We start from the raw sequence: 21,483 nt of genomic DNA, 5'->3' as shown, positions 1-21,483 counted from the left end.
TGTCCTCCGTTGCTCTGCTTAATTCCTGCAACCCCATAAACCCCGTGGCCTCCTGAATAGAGTCCATCCATCTGGCATGTGGCCTTCCTCTCTTCGTACTTCCCCCCACTTTTCCCAGCATCATCGCCTTCTCCAATGAGTCCTTCCTTCTCATGATGTGTCCGAAGTACGACAGCCTCAGTTTGATCATCTTGGCTTCCAGGGAGGTTTCCGGCTTGATCTGCTCTAGGACCCATTTGTGTCCTTTTGGCTGTCCATGGGATCCTCAGCACTCTTCTCCAGAATCACATCTCAAATGAATTGATTTTCTGCCTATCTCCTTTTTAACTGTCATAGAATCATAGTGTTGGAAGAGACCGCAAGGGCCATCCAGGGAGACTCCACTAAGCTCCAAGGAAGTGTTTTCCACTGTGTAGCTTGCATCCATTGCTCCGGGTCCTGTTCTCTGAAGCAGCAGAAAACAAGCTTGCTCCTCCCTCAATATGACATCCCTTCAAGTATTTAAACAGGGCTATCATATCACCTCTTAACCTTCCAGCTCTCACATCCATACATGGGAATAGGGAATACAGTGGCTTGTATGATTCTAACTTTTGTGCTCAGTTGTATACCTTTGCATTTTAGGATTTTTTCTAGTTCTTTCTATAGCCACCCTTCCCATTCTCTCTCTCTCTTTATATATATATATATATATATATAATGGGGAGGGTGGCTATGAAAGAACTAGAAAAGATCCTAAAATTATATATATGTATATAACTGATATATATGGGGAGAATGGGGAGGGTGGCTATGAAAGAACTAGAAATGATCTTGAAATAATCTATATCTATCTATCTATCTATGTATCTATCATAAGTGTATAATAAGTTATATATGGGGAGGGTGGCTATGAGAGAACTGGAAAAGATCCTAATATATACTGTATACAGACAGACGCATATAGATATATAAATTAGTTATTTTGAAAACGGGGGGCATTTTGGGAGGCTTTCAGGGCAGGAGGCTGAAGCGGGGGAGGCCAGCATGAGCGCAAGAACTCTCCTCCGAAAGCCAAGCGCCCGGTTCCTCTGCGCTGTCGGCGCCCTTCTTCTTCCTTGTTTGTGCGCGTGCTCCATCCAGTGCCGGGGAAACGAACACTTGGCCGTCAATTGGGAGGAGAGCGTCGCAACCAATCAGGGCGCCGTTTGCCTCCGCGTGAGGCGGGGCGGGGCAGGGCGAGCCAATCAGGAGGCGGCGTGGGAGGCGCTGCCCCCTCGCTGGCCGCTCCCATTCCCGGCAGTTGCGGCGTGTCTGTGCTGAGCAGGGGGCGGGCCGTGCCCCTCGCTCGGCGCCATGCTGATCACGCTCTGCTACTTGTACCTCTGGGCGCGCTGGGGGGGGGCCCTGTCCCGCGGGGCTCATCCGCCGCACTGTGCGCAGGCTCCACCGCAGCCGCTGCTCCTTCACTTTCTCTTCCTCCTCCTCGCAGCCTCCGCCCAGCCGCCTCCCGCTCCTCAGGCAGCAAGGCTCTGCCTGCCTCCAGGAAGAGAGGGTTTATCTCAGGGCTGGAGACAAGGTCTTCTTCACTGGGGAGACCGAGGTGAGGCTCAGCGCTTGTAGGCGTCTTATGGAGGGAGGGAGGGAGGGAGGTTATTCCAGACGAACACAGCTGTGTCTCTGAATTGTAGCCCATAAAATACTTGTAACTCATGAGGATCTATAAAGTTCAGTTTCAGGTTATTCATGCAGGTGTATACTTTAACTAATGACAGAGAATGGGGCGCAGAAGGATCATCTCATTCTTGGTATTGCGCTGCTGTTCCTTTGCCAGCAGTGAACCAAGTGGGGTTGCATTGGCACAACTGGCTCTAAGCACCATGAGATCTTTCAGATGTTACCTATGAGTTGTCTCTATTCCAGGCCCTGCTTTGCTCATGCCTCAACACTAAGATACCCTGCCTGCCTTAGTGCTGGAGGCTGGCATAACCCTGAGGGCATGGAATACAAGGGCGGCATGGTCAGGGGTTAGTAAAGTGGTCATTGTGCTTCATCTGAAATTGAGGTGGGCAGCTGTAGCCAAGGGGGGGGGGCAAAACACTGTTAAGGATTGCATTTTGTTATATCTGTAAAAGCTATCTCGAGTATATGTATAGTAAGTGTACTCAGTAGTGAGACGTACGTCATTGTTTTCAGTGGGATAATTGTGCCTAGAACAACAGCCTTAGATAAGATGAAGCTAAAGTTTAAATAGACTTCTCAGTCTGCCATTTAGACATTTTCATGGTGGGTTTTTTACCCATATTGTCCTCATGCTGAAGTTTTTTCTGCCTTTTTGATCTTACTATCAGTAATGCTTAGTGAGAAGTATATAACCCAGCATGGTGTAGTGGTTTAAGCATTGGACTATGATTCTGGAGACCAAGGTTCAAATCCCCACAGCTGTGGAAACCCACTAGATGACCTTAGTAGAGCCATGTTCCACCTCAGAGAAAGGCAATGGCAAGCCCTCCCTCTTGGAACAAATCTTGCCAAGAAAACCCTGTGGTCAGTTTGCCTTGGAGTCAGCGTAAGTCAGGAGTTACTTGAAGGCACAGAAGAATAACAAACAGCACTGTTCTTAAGATTTCTCTTTAAGGCTCCAGTCTCTTACTGAATAGACATATTAGTCTTAGTCATTTAGAGTGAAGTTGGAAAGTGTTTCATTTTCGATATTACAAAATCCACAAAAGAGAAATATGTTTATTGGCCAGGAAAAGTGCAGAAAATACATCATGCAAGCTTTTGAAGCTTCTTGAACAGGCAGAGATGTAAATCATAAAGGAGAATAATAATAATAATAATAATGTTAGGATCTACATTTTGTGTGATATTATTTCTGTTGATCAGTTAAGTTGGTCTAGAGCAGGGGTTCCTAACCTTTTTGACTTGTGGAGCCCTTTTCAGAATCAGTTTCCGTGACTAAGAGGTCTACCCTACGCCTTACAAGTTAATGGTGTTTTAGGAGTAGTGTTTCTTATTCTCTAATTTCATTCAGTTTTCATTTATTTCATTTTCCTGGAGCGGCCACAGAGACCTAGCAAGTGCCCATGGAGCCCTAAGTGCTCCTCAGAGCACAGGTTGGGAACCACTGGTCTAGAGGGATATCAATGCAGGTGGTGGCCACTCCCCTTCTTACCCTTTTGGGGACCTGGACAAGGGCAATAAAAGACAAATAATAACATTTCAACTCCATTAGCAAAAGAAAAGTAACTTCCCTTGAGATGCTGACTGCATCCCTTCCAGTACTGTTAGACCACAGCTTCTGGGGATCCTTCATCATAGGCTATGCTGGCTGAAGTTTGTATGAGTTCTAATCTAACAATGGTGTTTATCACACTATGCTCTTATAGTGCTACTATTCCACTTTAACTGCTCTAGCTGCCTCCTGTTGCATTCTGGGATTGGCAGTTTTAAGGAGGGGTATTTAGAGAATGCCTGAGAATTCTAAATACCCCTCCTTAAAACTGCAAATCCCAGAATGCAACAGGAGGCAGCTAGAGCAGTTAAAGTGGAATAGTAGCACTATAAGAGCATAGTGTGATAAACACCAATATCTGGGCAGCCTTCCGTTTCCTGGCCTGCTTTAGAAACAAGATGGTAAAAGTATTAGAAGTAGACGATTAAAGGTGGTGATCCCCATTGAAACCATTGGTGAAGAGACAGACATTCTTTTCTGGATGATGCAGAGAAAGAAGTCATATAAATGTCATTAGTGCATTACCCAGATAGGCAGGCAATCATACCACCTTAGAATTTTCTGGTCATTTGAGTCCTCATCCCCCATATGTTACATTTTCTGCCTTTGTCAGGACTGAAATATTTATCTAGAAATACTTCTCTTGACCAATTTTGGTCCTTTCTATGTTCTCTTGTTTAATCTTATATGTGTGTCTTAGTTCATGCTTATTTATGTTTAGTATTTATTTACTCATATTTACTTCTTTCATTCTCGCCTATTTTGTTGTTCTTTGCTTTACCTTATTATTACCTCTTATCAGGGAATTGGCAAAACTACCTTCTTGCCTAAGAAAACCCTATAAAATTCATGGTGTCACCATAAATTGACTGACAACTTGAAGGCACGCATGTGTGCACACACAAATGCCATAGTTTGGGTAAGGGAAAGAAATTAACTCCTGAGCTAAAAAAATGATAACATTAAAAAGTACATCAGCTACTTTTGGGATGGTGAAGATTTAGACCACACCCTCCTTTGCTATTTTTAGACAGCGTTGGATGCATAGCAGCAGTATGTAAATGTAGTGCTTACTAGCCTGTTACTTGTATGAAAATAAAATTGTGCCATACTCCTAAATATAACCGCATGCAATTAGGAATTCATCATAGAAGTTTAAAGATAAATCAACATTGCGATAGACTCCTTTGAAGTGTAATTCAGTTCTGGAAAAAAAAGGAAGGACATGGCTCTAACTTTTCTCTCTCTGTAATGTGATTTATGTCTTGATGAAAATAACTAAAAAAATCTGTTTTTCTTCATGTCAGTAAATAAATTGTCATAAAAGATGTATTTACTGTAATGGATGGCTTAAACTTTACATAATCTTCTAAAATAGGAGAAATAATTTGGTTTACCTGTGCTTTCATAAAGTGAAGTATGGTGCAATTTATGTGAAGACCTCCTAATATCTTTAATATCTTTCCCTCTTCTAGTTCCTTGAAGATTTAAACAAATGGACATTGCTTATTGTATCACCTTTCAGTTATTTAGACAAAATATTTGAAGCGGAACATATTGCATTTGTGACAGAAAGTATTTCTGCTCAAGCAGGTAGTTCACAGGCTGTAACGGGTTCAACAGAGAAGGTGAGTCTGTGGTTCTGGTTATTTTGTCAAAAAGCCATTTTAATGGATTGTAATAATTTGTTTTTTGAAATACTGGGTTACAAGTTGGGGAGGCACACAAAATATACAGTATAAAAAGGTTACAGAGAATTGCCAGGTGCCCCTTATAATAAGGGATACTGTACTCTTTATTTGAGGGCCAGAAAAGTATTCCGTAGGTAGACTGAATGGATGCCTAAAAATAAAAAATCCCATGTTTTGGGGCATCGTTCCTTTCAGAAAAGGTGAGGCTGAATTTCATGAGGAAGTGATTATGGTTCAAAACACACTGCAGAAATATTCCAATTTCAGACTGCTTTAACTGCCCTGGCTCAGTGCTAGGGAATTCTGGGAACTAGTTTTGTGGGACATTTAGCCTTCTCTGTGGGAGAGCTCTGGTGCCACAACAAACAACTACAATTCCCAGGATTCCTTAGCAGTGAGCCAGGGCAGTTAAAGCGGTTTCAGAGTGGATTATTTTTGCAATGTGTTTTGGACCTCAGTTAATTTGAGTATGATGGTCAATATCCACAGTCACTGAGCAAAACTAATAATAGAAATGCCCCTCAATTAGTTTCGATCAGTGGCTGTTTGTGGATATTCACTTTCGCTGCCTCACACATATTCCTGTTCCTCTTGTTTACCTTAAAGCAAGTGGCTTTTTCCCTTCTGAGCACCCCAGCAACCAGTCAAAATGGGCACAGGAGGAACATAACAAAATCGCTCCTTGGCATGTGTATAGGGACTGCCTGGCTACTTTCTGATGCTCTCACCATGCAGAACATTACAGGCAGATATTGACTGACGTGCTGACAGAGAAGAAGCAGTTGAAAGTGAAATAACAAGTGAGTCAATAAGCAAGTCTCAAACAAAGACTAATGGCCAAAACAGATGGCCCAGTAAAGCTGTCTTCCAGGCAGTATGTAGGTGTGGCGTTTAGACCCTGTATGCCCCAAGACATCTTGAAACTGCCCAGCTGTTTAGATGTGGGTGGTTTCAAAACGCTGTGGTGTGGTAAAAGCCAGCTTTTTGCTGGCCAAAAAAGGAGCAGATATTTGCTCCTACTTTTTCGGCCAACTTCAAGGTGGATTGGAGCTGCAACATGTGAATGCTGTGGCTTCAATCTGTCTTTGGAAGGGGCACCTTCAAGCTGCCCTTCTACCCATGTGTTTTGCACCAAAGTCCCAAAATACTTTGTAGAAATAATCGTGTATGAGACTGCTATAACTGCCCAGGCTCAGTGCTAGGGAATCCTGGGAATTGCAGTTTATTGTGGAACCAGAGCTCTCTGACAGAGAAGGCTAAATGTCACAAAACTAAAATTACTTGAATTTCTTAGCATTGAGCCATGGCAGTTAAAACGGTCTCAAACTGGGTTATTTCTGCAGTGTGTTTTTGGACCTATCATATATATAGTGCGCCCTTGTTATACAGGGGGATCCGTTCCGGACCCCCTCCCCCGCGAATGCTCGAGCCTATTGAAAGTAATGGGGCTTGTGCATGGTGCGGCGGTGCGCTCACGCCATGGGTGCGCGCCCCATTAAGCTTAATGGGACGTGCTGCTGCTTGTGCCCCACGCACTCCCATAGGCTCCCTCACGGCTTTCAGCGTATGCTGAAAGCCGCATATAGTGCACCCGCGTATGGCGTTGGCACACTGTACTCAACTATGTCAACCACATGTATAAATCAAGAGCTGGTTTTACGCCAAAATTAAGAATTTTTATGTGACCCTTGGATAAGTCAAGGGTCAAACATAATGACAGCCATGCTGCCATTAAGAACAGCTGGGCTGGGTGGCTCACAATATAAAGGAAGGGTACAAATAAAATACAGGAGCTGGAACGAATAGGGAGAGGGGAATTAATAAAAGACACTCACTGAATGCAAGATTATCATGCAGAGTCCCCCACCCTCATGTCCAGTCTTCCCCTCAAAGCCCTGGCAGGCTCCGCAGGTAAACCCTGAGCCCATTGCTCCCGCAGACCTCCAAAAGTCACCCAGAGTGTGCCGCTGCACCCACCACTGCTTCTTCCTCTTTTCAGTGGGATTTCCTTTTGAGAGCCTGGAGATCAGTGCTTCATCCTTGGGGCTTCTCTAAACCCGTATGGGAGATGATGCTTAAGTGTCAGGATCCAGTTTAAAGCAGCCCCTTCTTCCTCTTCTCCTTGGCAGAGACCTGCATTCTCCCCTCCACCTTGGCTGTCTCCCTGACCTTTGTCTCCACTTTGGCTTTCTCCTGGGAGACACCAAAGGTGGAGGGGAGAGTGGAGGGCCCACCAAGGAGAAGATGAAAAAGGGGCTTCTTTAAAACAGATCTCAGCACCCAGTCATTACCTCCTGTCCGGGTTTAAACAGCCCCAGAGGTGAAGCGGTCATCTGTGGGCTCTCAAAGGGAAGCCCCGCCAAGGAGAGGAAGAAGTGGAGGCTGTGGCAGTGTGCTCTGGGTGACTTGGAGGTCCACAGGAGCAATGGGTGCAGGGCTTGCACGTAGAACCTGCTAGGGAGGGCTTTTTTTTTGGGGGGGGGAACTCTGCACGATCAGATTGCCTCTGGCAAGTCTTTTACTTACTTATCCCCCCTCTCAAGTCTTTCCAGCCCCTGTATTTTATTCATATCCATCCTGTGAACTGCTTTGAATCCCCTACTTTGAGCCCCTGCTGTTAGTAATGGCAGCACAGTTGTGTGCATGTGCTGCCATTGGGGACAGCGGAAGCTTACCTGACAATATTGACCCATGTCTAAGGTGACCCAGGTTTTTGGGATCAATTTTTGGAAGAAAGTTTTTGACTTATACACGAGTATATACAGTATCTCCAAAGGAGTTGCACTCAAATCTTCAACATACTCAGAGTAACAGTCTTTGAACATGTGAGTTGGTACATATCTTAATAAACACAAGTGTGTGTGTTTGTGTATCTGTGTGAGATAAAATCTGCCTCTATAGAGCAATATCCCATTTAAATTAACAATGCAATTATTCACATACCTATTGAGAAGTGAACGTCAGTGAGTTCAGTGGGATTTACTCCCAGGTACATGCATATGGGATTGTTGCTGAAGTTCTTGGGAATACATAGATGCTTTATGACAGTTATGTCCCCCCCCCAACTATATGTATTTTAAGTACAGCCCACCCTCACCAAAAGCGGATTTGCCATTTGTGTATTTAAGCATCTGCAGACAGCAATTCCCATTGCCACTAATGGCCGCATGTGCACGCAACCATGTGCATTGAATTCTGCAGGACTTGAGATCCTGTGGTTTTTTCATCCATGGGGGGTGGGTGGGCTAAAACCGACATCTAAGCTAACTGCAACAATACACTTATTTGGTATTTAGGTAGGATGCACTTTGTTTATACCACTTCCTGGTTGTCTACTCTACAGGTCATGTAGTTTGACTATCCTTTATTACTGTTTTGAAAACTTGACAACCTTAGATACAACTGTCAACAGTTTATTTATCCCTTTACTGTTTTATGTATACTCGCTTCATGGTAAAAGATGTAATCCACTTGAAAGTTCTGTTCTAATTCCATTGAAATGGAAAGATGCTCAAGAGGTTGGTAGTGTTACTACCTCTCACACCACTGGAGCATATACAAGAAATTTCTAAATAAATTGTGTATTACATCACTGTTACATTTTTAGTTGCTAGTGTCCTTATCTGCCTTTATTAATATTAATTACAGTTTGTTAATAAAATGGCTATAGTCTCTCTTTTGTAGATGTCTTCCAATTTTTGCATAAAATTCCTACTTATGGACAATGTACTTACTTATCAGCTGAAATTTATAAAGCATAACTTAAAATTTAAACAATAATTTCAGCTGATTTTTGTAAATGCTTTTTCTGTATTACGATTATATGTATACATGTTTTCCTGTAAAATAATGCTGTGGTTCTCCTCCCCCCCCCTCCCAGATTGTGAAGTGGACAGACTACTGCTCACCTTTGGCCTTTAAAGGTGGAGAACCTTATATATTGTTTGCTGAGGCCAGCATAGATAACTTCAGTAGCCTTGGAATAGCATTCATGGAAGATAGACTCCAAATGGATAATGGAATGGTTCCTCAAAAAATTGTATGTAAGTATCTTTTCAAATAAAATGTGCTGTTTTAGACTTTGTACATTCCAATCCAAACTACTATGGTTGCAATGGCACACAAGTACAAGATAATGAATCATAGAATCATAGAGTTGGAAGAGACCACAAGGGCCATCCAGTCCAACCCCATGCCATACAGAAACTCTCAATCAAAGCATCCCCAACAGATGGCCATCCAGCCTCTGCTTAAAGACCTCCAAGGAGGGAGACTCCACCACACTCCGAGGGAGTGTGTTCCACTGTCAAACAGCCCTTACTGTCAGGAAGTTCCTCTTAATGTTGAGGTGGAATCTCTTTTCCTGTAACTTGCATCCATTGTTCTGGGTCCTGTTCGCTGGAGCAGCAGAAAACAAGCTTGTTCCCTCCTCAATATGACATTCCTTCAAATATTTAAACAGGGCAATCATATCATCTCTTAACCTTCTCTTCTCCAGGCTAAACATTCCCAGCTCCCTAAGTCATTCCTCATAGGACATGGTTTCCAGACCCTTCACCATTTTAGTCGCCCTCCTTTGGACACGCTCCAGTTTCATCCTGGAGAGAAGTGACCAATGGGGTCCCACAGGGCTCTGTCCTGGGCCCAATGCTATTCAACATCTTTATCAATGACTTGGATGGCAGAATTGGGGGCATACTTATCAAATTTGCAGATGGCACTAAATTAGGAGGAATAGCTAATACTCCAGAGGACAGAATCAAAATTCAAAATGACCTGAATAGATTAGAAAGCTGGGCCAAAGCTAACAAAATGAAATTCAACATAGAGAAATGTAAGGTACTGCACTTAGGACGGAAAAATAAAATGCACAGATATAGGACAGGTGACACCTGGCTGAATGAAACTACATGTGAAAGGGATCTAGGAGTCCAAGTAGACCACAAGTTGAACATGAGTCAACAGTGTGATGCACCAGCAAAAAAGGCCAATGCAATTTTAGACTGCATCAATAGAAGTATAGTGTCTAGATCAAGAGAAGTAATAGTGCCACTGTACTCTGCTTTGGTCAAGCCCCACCTGGAATATTGTGTCCAGTTCTGGGCAGCACTTAACCTCTCTAGCAAGCCAGAGTTCATTCTGCACTTTAACTTTTCTGACTTTACCCCTACACAGGCTAGCTATTTGTTTGAATTCCCCTTTGGTGATTTCCCCATTTTTCCATTTCTTATACATGTTCCGTTTAAAAGTTAACTCAGTTGAAAGTTCCTTAGTCATCCATCCTGGTTTCTTGAGACACTTCCCGTTTTTCTTCCTCACTGGAACTGTTTAATAATTAATAATTTGTTTTATTTATATACCGCTATTCCAAAGATCATAGCGGTGAACAGCAAGTAAGCTAATTTGAAATTGTGCCATCAGTATCTCCCTTTTGAGAAACTCCTATCCATCCTGAACTCCCTTCTCTTTTAGTATTCCTGACCATGGGATTACCCTCAGTATTTCTCTAAGTTTACTGAAATCAGCTCTCCTAAAGTGTAGAATGGGTGTGTGGCTATGCCAGGCTTTTCTTTTCCACTGTATAACAAACTCCAGGAGAACATGGTCACTTCCACCTAATGATCCCACCACTTGCACCCCATTAACCAAGTCATCCTTGTTGGTTAGGATCAGATCTAAAATAGCTTACTCCCTTGTTGCCTCTTCCACTTTTGGAAAATGAAATTGTCTTCGAGGCAAGTGAGGAATTTCCTAGAACTTGAGGATTTTGCTGAGTTTGACTTCCTGCAAATATCAGGATAGTTGAAGTCATTACTCATCACTACCCATCACTACTACATATCTCCTTTCTGAGTGTGTAGTCATCTGTTCTAGAACGGCATCATCCAATTCTTCCATCTGATTGGGGGGTCTGTAGTAGAAGCCCACCATAACATCCTTGTTTCCCTCCCCTTTAATTTTTATCCAGATGCTCTCCACCTGGCTTCCAGTATTGATGTCCTGAATTTCTTCACTGGTGTAAATATCTGTGACATATAGTGCTATTCCTCCTCCTTTCCTGTTTGGCCTGTTTCTCTTAAAAAGGTTATACCCCTCTATTTCCACATTCCAATCATGAGACTCATTCCAACAGGTTTCAGTGATGCCTATTATATCATATTTGCTTTGTTGTACTAGGAGTTCGAGTTCATCTTGCTTATTTCCCATTCTCTGTGCATTAGTGTAGAGTCATCACAGACCATGGGTCCTCTCTACTTGCTGCCTGTGCAAGTTTTTTTGCCTCCCACTGTTGGGTCCTTGCACTATTTGTCTTGTTTCCTCTATGTCAGTTTGACTGTATTCTCCATCCCTTTTGCCTTCCATAATATTGGCGGGTTATAGACTGCCACTTGGGACGTCTGCAGGACGTCCCATTTTTAAAAAGGGGCGTCTCTTCTAGACGCCCCTGGGTCTAATACGGACTCTGTCCGTACAATATGGCGCCGGCCGTTCCACACGGCCGGCGCCATCTTTACATATCGGATGCTGTGCGTCCGAACGTGTCGTGGCGCTAATGACGTCGCGAGTGCGCCAGCGGCGCCTCGCGACATCATTAGGGCGCCGCAGAAAGAAGCTCCATTTTGGAGCTTCTTTTTTGCTCTGTAAGGGAGCCGCACGGTGTGGCTGCAACGGCTCCTTTATGGAGCAAACGGCGGCGGCAGACCGCCTCAAAGCGGCGGTCTATAACCCGCTCCTGTCTCCCTCCCCCACGTAACTCAGTTTAAAGCCCTCCTGATCAAATTCTTAAGACTGTTGGCAAAAACATTTCAAACTGGCGTGAGATGCAACCCATCTGTTGCCAGAAGTCCCCCCTCATGGAACTGCAGCCCAAGATCAAAGAATCCAAATCATTCTCGGTGGCACCATCTGCAGAGCCATTTGTTTAAAAATGCTATTTTCCTCTTCCTTCCTGGACCATGCCCTTCAACTGGCAAAAGAGACTAGATGACAACTTGTGCATTCATTTCTTTCAGTTTTCTACCAAGAGCCTCGTAATCCCTTCTACTGAAGGCAGTGTCTTGCAGTATCATTGGTTCCCACATGGACCAAAAGGAAGGGGTATTGGTCAGTAGGCTTGACCAGTCTTGTCAGCCTGTCTGTCACATTACAGATCTTTGCCCCAGGGAGACAACACACCTCTCGAGACATCTTGTCAGGCCTACAAATCACTGCTTCTGTATCCCTCAGCAAGGAGTCCCCCACTACAGCCACATGCCTTCTCCAAGACTTAGCAGCGACTGTTCCCTCTGGTGGAACTGTCAGGCTCCCCTGCTCTGTCCCTGAAGTTTGTCCACGCTGCTCTTCCTCATCCTTCTTGATAAGGGAAAGAGCTTCAAATTGATTCTCTAGCTGCAAGCTCCCAGAACAATCCCTTGTTGGCCTAGTTCTCTGTGTGACATTCCTCCAGCTGTCTGCCTCCTGTGTATGTGAAGTGACCTCCTCCACCTCAGCAACTTCCTCTGTGTGGTCCCTGTCCAAGTCGGTTGCTTCTGTTCTGTCCAGGAAATCCTCTTGCTCCCTAATATGCTGAAATGTAGCTATGCTAGACTCCAGCTGCTGGACTTTCTGGGAAGCATTCATTTTGCTTTGCAGTTACCAGTTGAATTTCTGTAATTAGGACTGTGCTTTTTATATTTATTGAAGTGATATTAAGATACAAGTCTCAAATTATAGTAGAAAGATACAATCTATTTAACATAAATTCAAACAGGAAAAAGTAAAATAATAATAAGAAACAGTGAATCTACGATGGGTTCAGTAGAAAAGAAAATTTGGTTTAGTTTGTTGTAGGTTGTGGTGTTGATCTGAAAGTAATCAGGTTGCTTTCCTTTCTTACTGATTGTAGTCTTGTTGCCTTAGAGTGGTTCTGGATCCTTAGACTAGTTCAGGCCAAAATCATTTGTGCTCTACCAGTGGACTTTCAATGCACCTTGCCCTTTGTGTAATGCAAAAAACATTGCATCTTTCTCTTGCTTCTTACACTCTACTCACACTGCTCGGTCTCTCATCTCTCCTACTCCTTCTCTTGCTTCACCTTCCACCCTCACAATGAACCCTTGCTTGCTACTAGCACACAGCTGCTCATACTGCTCACTCTCCTGTCCCTCCCTAAGCTCACATCTGACCATTGTGGTGCACCCTTGTTTACCTTTGTGCACTTTGCTGCTCACACTGCTCATTCTCTCTTCTCTCTTTCATCCTACCTTCTGCCTTCTCAGTGATTCCCTTTCTTGCTGCTTCTGCATAGCTGCTCACACTGCTCATTCTCCTGATTCTCTTAGTCTTTCTGCAGCCTTATCTCACATACTCACTGTGGTTCTCCAGTGTTTCTTGTGCAACACCACTTGCTTTGCCATCTCTCCTACTTCCTCCCTCACCTTGCATGGTCACAGAGCACCCCTCACTTGCTTCCTGTACACCTCTGCTCATTCTCCCACTCCCCTCCTTGCCTTAACATGTACCATCACGATGAACCACTCTCTTGCTTCATGTGCACTGCTACCTGCACCACTCATTATCCTGTCTCTCCTACTTCCTATCTCACCTCATCTCATGCCCTTGTAATACATCACTTGTTTTCTTCTTGCTCACTGCCACTCATACCACTTGTCTCACATTTTTCATGCCTGAAATTCTGAGGTGGGCATGTTACTTGCAGAGCGTCTTAAGAGTGTCTCCATGTTTTGTCCATTATCACAGCTTCCACAAGGACTAGAGACACTAGGTGATCTTCATAGGTATTGAGTGGAATGCCTAGAACAGGGGTAGGCAATCTTTTTGAGCCGGGGGCCGGGTTGCTGTCCCTCAGACAACTGGGGGGTCGAAGCCAAAAAATAAATAATTAAATATTTTTTTTTTAAAAAAATTAAATATATAAATAAACCAGGACAGATGTAGGAAAAAAATTTCAAATGGAAGACACTTTTTTTAAAAAAATGGAGGACAGCAAAAAAATTTGCTGATTTTTAAAAAAATGTTAATATAAATGCATGTTTCTGAGGCTTCTATAGACAATTGCCCCCCAAAGGCCCCGGCGGCAATCGGCGGCAGGACCAGGCTGGGGCCGGTCCCAAGGCTTCGCCGGGCCGCATCCAGCCCGCGGGCCGCAGGTTGCCTACCCCTGGCCTAGAATCTGGGTAAAACCCCCACCTAGCTGGGTGATATGGTGACTCATGTATATTTGCACGTAGTGAGCATCAACTGTGAACTGAGCACTGGAAGCATATTCATCAGTTCAGAAAAGATAGATGAAATTCCAGTTGTTAAGTGTGAACATTCACGTACTGTTGATGTACAGTCACTGTTGCATACTGGACTGGAGCAACTGATTCATTATATATATATATATATATATATATATATATATATACCCCGCTATTTCAATGATCATAGCGGTGAACAGCAAGTAAGTTAATTAGCAAGTAAGCTAATTTGCCCCCAACAGTCTGGGTACTCATTTTAGCGACCTCGGAAGGATGCTGCTTCTCAAAGTCATGCCTTTCAGGTTTCTCCATTTTGTTTGAGCAACTTAATTGGGAATATTAGTTTCTGACTCTAACTGCTATACACATTTATTTTCTTTATATATACAGTAGCTTATTTACATAAGATTTAAGTAATGCTCTAGCATGTTGATTCTAATATGAATGATAGGTTTAATTTACTTTTCAACAACCTGAGTGAAACACAAGCTTTGCAAGAACATAATTTAAGAGGATGAACTGGAAATTTTCGAATTAGAACATCATTGTAACTTAATGTTACACTGCATTGCTGATATATTGGTAGTAAGATTCAAATCTGTCTAAATATTTTTGGAGCGACTGTGATGATAAGCTTAAACTTTTACAGAAGGTAGCATTATTTATCATTGTTTTTATATAATTAGTTTAATGATTTACTTTAAATTTTGTTAGCTGTGCAGCTACAGATGTCAACATTGGAAGAATTAGATTCAGCATCAAGTATGAAAAAAGAAGGAAATGCTACTCCGATACCACATGGGGAACAGACTCAAGATCCTCCTGAGACAGCTGCTAAACCAGAAGTGGAAGCTGCTGATTGTGCAGGAGGTGGTGATCAGGATATACAAAAGGAAAAAAGCAAACTGCAGAAAGAAAATGAATATCCTGAACAACTTGAGCAAGTATCTGAAAAAGAAATGGGTACTGGTGAACATCATCATCTTCATCTTTCCAGCTGCCATGAGTGCTTGGAATTGGAGACTAGCACAATTGAGTCTGTTAAATTTGCTTCTGCTGAAAACATTCCAGAACTTCCTGATGATTACAGTGGCAGTTTAGAAGGTGTTAACACTGATTGTCTTACAAAATATCTGAAAAGAATAAACCTTACTGGGAAGCCTCCTAATATTTTAGTCTATGTTGGTTCTGACCCTAAAAAAAAAATTTGAAGAAATAAAATCGATCATAATGGAATGTGTTGATTTTAACTCTTATACTGTCTACCAGTTGTTAGAAAAACACGTTTTGAGTGTTCCCTGGCTTGACAATGCATTACTGTTAATCATTGCTACGTCAGAGCCTATCTCAGATACATTATCTAAACAATTTTTAACTTTCATGTCAAAAGGTGGAAAAATTTTGGGACTTTCTGCCTCTTTCACTTTTGGTGGTATATGTGTAAAGACAAAAAATGAACTCATTGACACAATTCAAGCTTTTGTGTTTTCAAATACTGAGAACAGTGAAATAAAACTAAATGTACTAATTAGTGGAAAGGTTTTTGAGAAAGAAATCATGGACGAACTTAACTTTGTAAAGCCATTAGGTTACTTGGACAGTCCAGATAAAGATATGATGATCGTTTACCTGCCATATGGAAATAATGGAGGAGGAGCCATACTCTGTCAGGTATAGTGCACACGACCTGTTTGTCTCTTGTTAAGTAATATTACCTGAAGGAATATAGTAGAATGTAGACAAAGTTTATAGGATAATAAGTATGCAGCTTTTGTAACAACTCATACCAACGGGTTAAAAATTCTAAATAGAAAACAGAGTGACCATTGCTTCAATGCATGGTTTGGCTCCAAAGTTTTCTTTGCGTAAACAGAAGACACTTCAGTACTTCTGGTGGAGTGGGCATGGATGATCCCTGATTCCCCTTACTGCGTTATGGGAAGAGATTGCACATGTTTTTAAAATTATCTTTGTTTCTAAACTTTTGTGTACGTTGGGTGGAAGCTATGCTATTGCATTCCTGCATTTGTTGTAATAACATTCTGTGCAGCAATCTTATTAGTTAATATAAAAGGCATTTTTATTCAAATGCAAAATTCAGATTAGGTGAATTTAAATTTGATCTAGGGTTTTAAATTACTTAAAGCTCATTTTAGCAGATTTTACTTGACTTGAATTGCCTTTACTAGAATTGCATTGGCTTTTTTAGCTGCCTCTATCCTGTAATAAAATTGTTTAACAAACACCATATTAAGACACTATAAGACAATATGGAATTCATAACGGTAATCCCATCACAAGAAATTGATGAATATCAGTGTCATTCTAATATGTGCTTTGACAATGATATTCATCAATATTCTTGTGATGGGATTACCGTTATTGAATTCCATATTGTCTTAATGTGCTTAATATGGTTGTTTTAAACAATTTTTATTACAGGATAGAAGCAGCTAAAAAGCCAGCAATTCTAGGCTGCATTATAGGAATAAGTATCATATTCAAGGGATATATATGCCATTCTGTTCAGAAATACCGCATCCAGTTCAGGGCACCACAATTTAAGAACAATATTGACTGCTGGAATATATCCAAAGGGCAACCAAAAGGTAAAAAGTCTGGAAACCATGCCCTGTGAGGAACAACGTAAGGAGTTGGGTATGTTTAGCCTGGAGAAGAGAAGGTGAAAAGTAACATGATAGCTATGTTTAAATATTTGAAAGGGTTTCATATTGAAGATAAAGCAAGCTTGTTTTCTGCTGCTCCAGAGGCTAAGACACAGAATAGGGATTCAAACTACAGTAAAGAGATTCAAACCAAAAATTAGGAAGACTTTCTTGATGGTAAGAGCTGTTGAATGGTGATATACTGCCTTCAGTATGGTAGACTCCCTGAAGTTTTTAAACAGGCGGTGGATGAACATCGTGGGAAGTGCTTTCATTGGTGTTCCTACATGGCAGAGAGTTGGACTGGATGGCCCTGTCTCGTCCAACTTATGAGTCTGAATTAGCAAGGTTTAAAAAGAGGACTGTAAATCAATTTTAAGTGTTATTGTTTCTTTATTTGTACAGGTACATTTAGAGGTCAGTGTCCAAAGTTTGTCTAGTCGATCAAAGGATGACTTCAATTTGCTCAAATAAGCAATGCCAAAGATATGAAGTTCTTACTAAAATACTGACCCAGCTTGGCTTGAATTGTGAATTGAGTGAAGTTCCTGCATTAACTCCTATTTACCTCCTCTCTATCAATAAGGTGAGCCTGCATTTAGGTTAAAGGCAGCATTTAAACATACTTAGTTCATCCATTCTGTTAATACCAGCTGTGCACATTGCTGTAGTCGTATTTGTTGTTTTGTTTTAAAGATAGTGATCCGAAATATTAACTTTCCTTAATTAGTAAAGCATAGGCATTCTTGGCTCAGTGATTTTTTATTTCTTGAAAAGTATGGTCAGGTAGGAGTCGGGTGATCAATGGAGTTGTGTATCCTACTATAACCATCAATAAGCTGACATCTAGATATATTGCCTGCGTACTTTTTACATACAGAGTTTACATGAACTGTATTGTGCTTCATGCTTCACTTATATTTGTTTTTAGTAATGAGAGGATTTGAACAGAACCCCCTCAACTGTAAATTATGCTGGAAACTTTCACCTAGATTTCTTTAAGAAAAGAGATAATGAGACGCAAAAAGAAATGAAATCACTGTGAAATACGAGTTAAACAGAAATCAAATTCAGATACTGGGGAGGAAAAAACAAAATATAGTTCTGGGTTAACAAGGTTTAATCCTGGACTGAAAATAAACTATTGAAAAAACAAAGTAAGGATAGTGTATAATTTACTGAATACCCCATGAGTTTGAGGATGGATAATATTTCAGTTTGAAGAATGTTAATTCTCTTAGCTTTTGAAATAAACTAAACAAGGCCGTTACAGACAGCCAAAATAAAGCTGCTTCGGTCACTTTGGAGTTATGGTATCAATGATACATGCGTCCTAAGAGTCCAAAGGCCGCACCAAAGCCATGCTCCACTCCTAAGGACTGGAATGCAGCTTTGGTGAAGCTTCAAGACTCTTAGGACTCATGCATCATTGAAATACCCCTCCCAATATGACTCGAAGCAGGTTTATTTTGGCGTCTGTAACAGGCCAAAGTATATGAAGATGTTCACGGCATTTATTCACAGTATGAATAAATGCTATGAATAAATATTGAATTTGAACATAGAGCAGTTTTTAGAGCAGCCTCTAGCATTGAAGACTGCACGTGAGTAAATACGAATGCAAATTCCTTTTTGACAGAGGGGGAAGTATCAGCTTCTATAAAAGAGGCTTTTTACTAGACTGTTCCTGACAAAATCTAATTTGGAGCCTGAAGATAAAAAGAACTATAGGCCCAGTTCCAACTTTCCCTTCTGGAAAGGGCATAAAAATCCAACATTATTTCATACATACATTTCACTCTTTTCATTCCAGAATCCAAATTTATAGTCCAAAACAGACTGCAGAAATAATCCAGTTTGAGACCGCTTTACTGCCCTGGCTCAATGCGTGAATTCTGAGAATTGTATAGAATCATAGAATTGTAGAGTTGGAAGAGACCACTTGGGCCATCCAGTCCAACTCCGCCCTGCAGGAAATCTAAATCAAAGCATCCCCCAACAGATGGCCATCCAGCCTCTGTTTAAATTCTCCAAGGAAGGAAACTCCACTACACTCCCGAGGAGTTTTTCCACTTGTCAAACGCCCTTACTGTCAGGAAGTTCCTCCTAATGTTGAGGTGGGGGCGGATACACACCGCCATAAGTACGTACGTATACTACTAGGGTTAGGAAGGGGCGGTGCTTCCGCACCCCCCTAACCCTAGTAATATACAGTACGTACAAGATGGCGGCGCCCTTCCACATGGGCGCCGCCATCTTTACGTACTGGACGCATAGCGTCCAGACGTGTGCGCGCTTATGACGTCGCGCAATGCGCCTGCGGCGCCTCGCGACGTCATAGATGCGCCGCAGAAAGAAGCTCCGAAATGGAGCTTCTTTTTTGCTCCGCGCGGGAGTCGCGGTTTGGCTGCTGCGCCCCGCACGGAAAAATGGCGGCGGTGGGGAGCGCCGCAAAGCGGCGGTCTATATCCCGCCGTGGAATCTCTTTTCCTGTAGCTTGCATCCATTGTTCTTGTTCTATGGAGCAGCAGAAAACAAGCTTGTTCCCTCCTCAAATGACATCCCTCAAGTATTTAAACAGGGCTATCATATCCATCACCTCCTTAACCTTTTCTTCTTCAGGCTAAACATCCCAGTCCCTAAGTCATTCCTCATAGACATGGTTTCCAGACTTTTCACCATTTTAGTCGCCTCCTTTGGACACGCCTCCAGTTTCTCAATGTCCTTTTTGAACTGTGGTGCCCAGACCTGGACACAATATTCCAGATGGGGCCTGACCAGAGCAGAATACAGTGGCCAAAGGAGGGCGACCAAAATGGTGAAGGGTCTGGAAACCATGTCCTATGAGGAACGACTTAGGGAACTGGGGAGTTTAACCTGGAGAAGAGAAGGTTAGTTTTGTGAGACATTTAGTTTAGCCTCCTTGTCAGAGTTCGCCACAATAAACTACAATACCCAGGATTCCCCAGCACTGAGCCAGGGCAGTTAAAGCGGTCTCAAACTGGATCTTTCTGTAGTGTGTTTTGGACCTATGCTAAGCATAGAGCTTATTTTTCCTCTGCAAGGGCATGTGAAGGGCCAAGAAACCCCCAGAAAGATTTGGAAAAAAAAATTCCTTTGTTATTTCGAAATACTTTCCCTCCCTGGAAAAAGGTGTAAAAACTGGATCATCAAACAACCTCTGTTAGAATGAAAATATATGCAGCGGAATTAATGTAGTTTGACACCACTTTAACTGTTGTGGCTCAGAATTGTGAATTTGGAGTTTTGTGAGATATTAGGGCTTTCTGTCAGACTTCGGGTGCCACAACAAACTACAATCCTATGATCCATGGATGGGACAGTGACAGTTACAGCAATGTTTAAAATGCACCAGTTTTGCAGTATGGCAACAGCCAAGGTTTTCGTAAGTTTATTCTTCCTAAATCATTTCTAAAAGCTATGAATAGAGATGTGAAGGCCCGTGGAATGGCCTTTACATCTCTATCTATGAAGCATGAATACTATGTACAGTATCCCCATCATTGCAATTATTGGCTTGGTTTCTTTTCTCAGTTCTTTTTATGGAATGGAGTGCTTTATGTGTGTCTGGCATTAAGTAGGAACGAGAGAGACAAAGTAATTTTATTTGTCTTAATAAGGTTAATAGTTTTTTCTGTTTAGTTCAAGACCTTGTAGCTTGTCCATTTTGTAGCTTGATCATTACTTTACAAAAAAGTAAATTCAATCGTAATTATTTTCTGTTCAAAAATGATACTTTCAGTATATCAGATGTGACACTTTTATGCCAAGTTAAGTTATATATAATGCCTTGATATGATGCTAAAGTGCCCAATAGACATTTAAATATGAATGAACTGCATCTTCTCAACTTTTCCAGGAATTTTTTTTTTTTACCAAAAATTGGAAAAAGCTATTTCTCTTCAAAAATTTCAGGAAGTTTTATCTCTGTGCTAACTGTGCACATGCAAATATACCTGCCTGATCATATATGCTGGAGTGGAAGTTTCTCTCTCTTGCTGTTGGGAAGTATGCCATGTCAAAACGTGGAACAGGACTTGTAGTTGGTGTGACACCACTCTGGCCTTATTCTGGTGAATAACAAAAACTTGCCTGTTTGAACAGGCACTGGGAAATAGCTAGACTCTGGCTCAGTTTTCAGTCTGTCAGATTGTGAATTTATTTTAAATCCTTTTTTTATTATTTTATTATTTTATATTTTTTAAAGTGATTTTATTGATTGTCTGAAATAGGGTAGATGAAAAATATTAATCCTCAAATGTCTATTCAGATAAAAATTTGCAATTTTAATGTGTATTGCAATGAGTTCTTGGCTTGGTATGTGCTAGTGCTGTTTTATTTTTCAGTTCTTTTTAGGTATCCTAATAAGGCACCAGATTCTGTATGATCTTAGAAAGCTAAGGTCAGCCTTGATTGTATTTAGATAGGAGCCAGCTATATTTCAGAGGAAGGAACTGGCAAAACTATCTCGAGTACTCTTGCCTAAGAATACCCTATGAAATTCATGAGGTCACCATAAGTTACAGGCTTGACAACACATACACTCACAATAAGACATCATTCTGTTTCTCAGAGAGTATTTTAAGCATGATTACTGGGTGGGGAAAATCCCCACAAGGTGGCACTTCTGACCTGTTTTATAAGCT

General features: G+C 41.8%; 1 protein-coding gene across 1 annotated transcript in view; it reads left to right on the top strand.

Annotated features, from left to right (window-relative positions):
* Positions 1 to 1,302: 1,302 nt before the first annotated feature.
* HLCS (holocarboxylase synthetase) overlaps positions 1,303 to 21,483 on the top strand; it is a 163,765-nt gene continuing 143,584 nt past the window's right edge. The window contains 8 exon segments of the mRNA XM_042456436.1: positions 1,303 to 1,389; positions 1,391 to 1,582; positions 4,693 to 4,845; positions 8,789 to 8,951; positions 14,865 to 15,351; positions 15,353 to 15,821; positions 17,222 to 17,286; positions 17,288 to 17,402. Of these exon segments, the coding sequence (XP_042312370.1) occupies positions 1,336 to 1,389; positions 1,391 to 1,582; positions 4,693 to 4,845; positions 8,789 to 8,951; positions 14,865 to 15,351; positions 15,353 to 15,821; positions 17,222 to 17,286; positions 17,288 to 17,402 (1,698 nt within the window). The 5' untranslated portion in view covers positions 1,303 to 1,335.

This window comes from Sceloporus undulatus, chromosome 3, assembly GCF_019175285.1.
Source record: "Sceloporus undulatus isolate JIND9_A2432 ecotype Alabama chromosome 3, SceUnd_v1.1, whole genome shotgun sequence".
Lineage (NCBI taxonomy): Eukaryota > Metazoa > Chordata > Lepidosauria > Squamata > Phrynosomatidae > Sceloporus > Sceloporus undulatus.
Note: the sequence above shows the minus strand (reverse complement) of the source record. Positions and strands in the feature narration are given on the sequence as shown.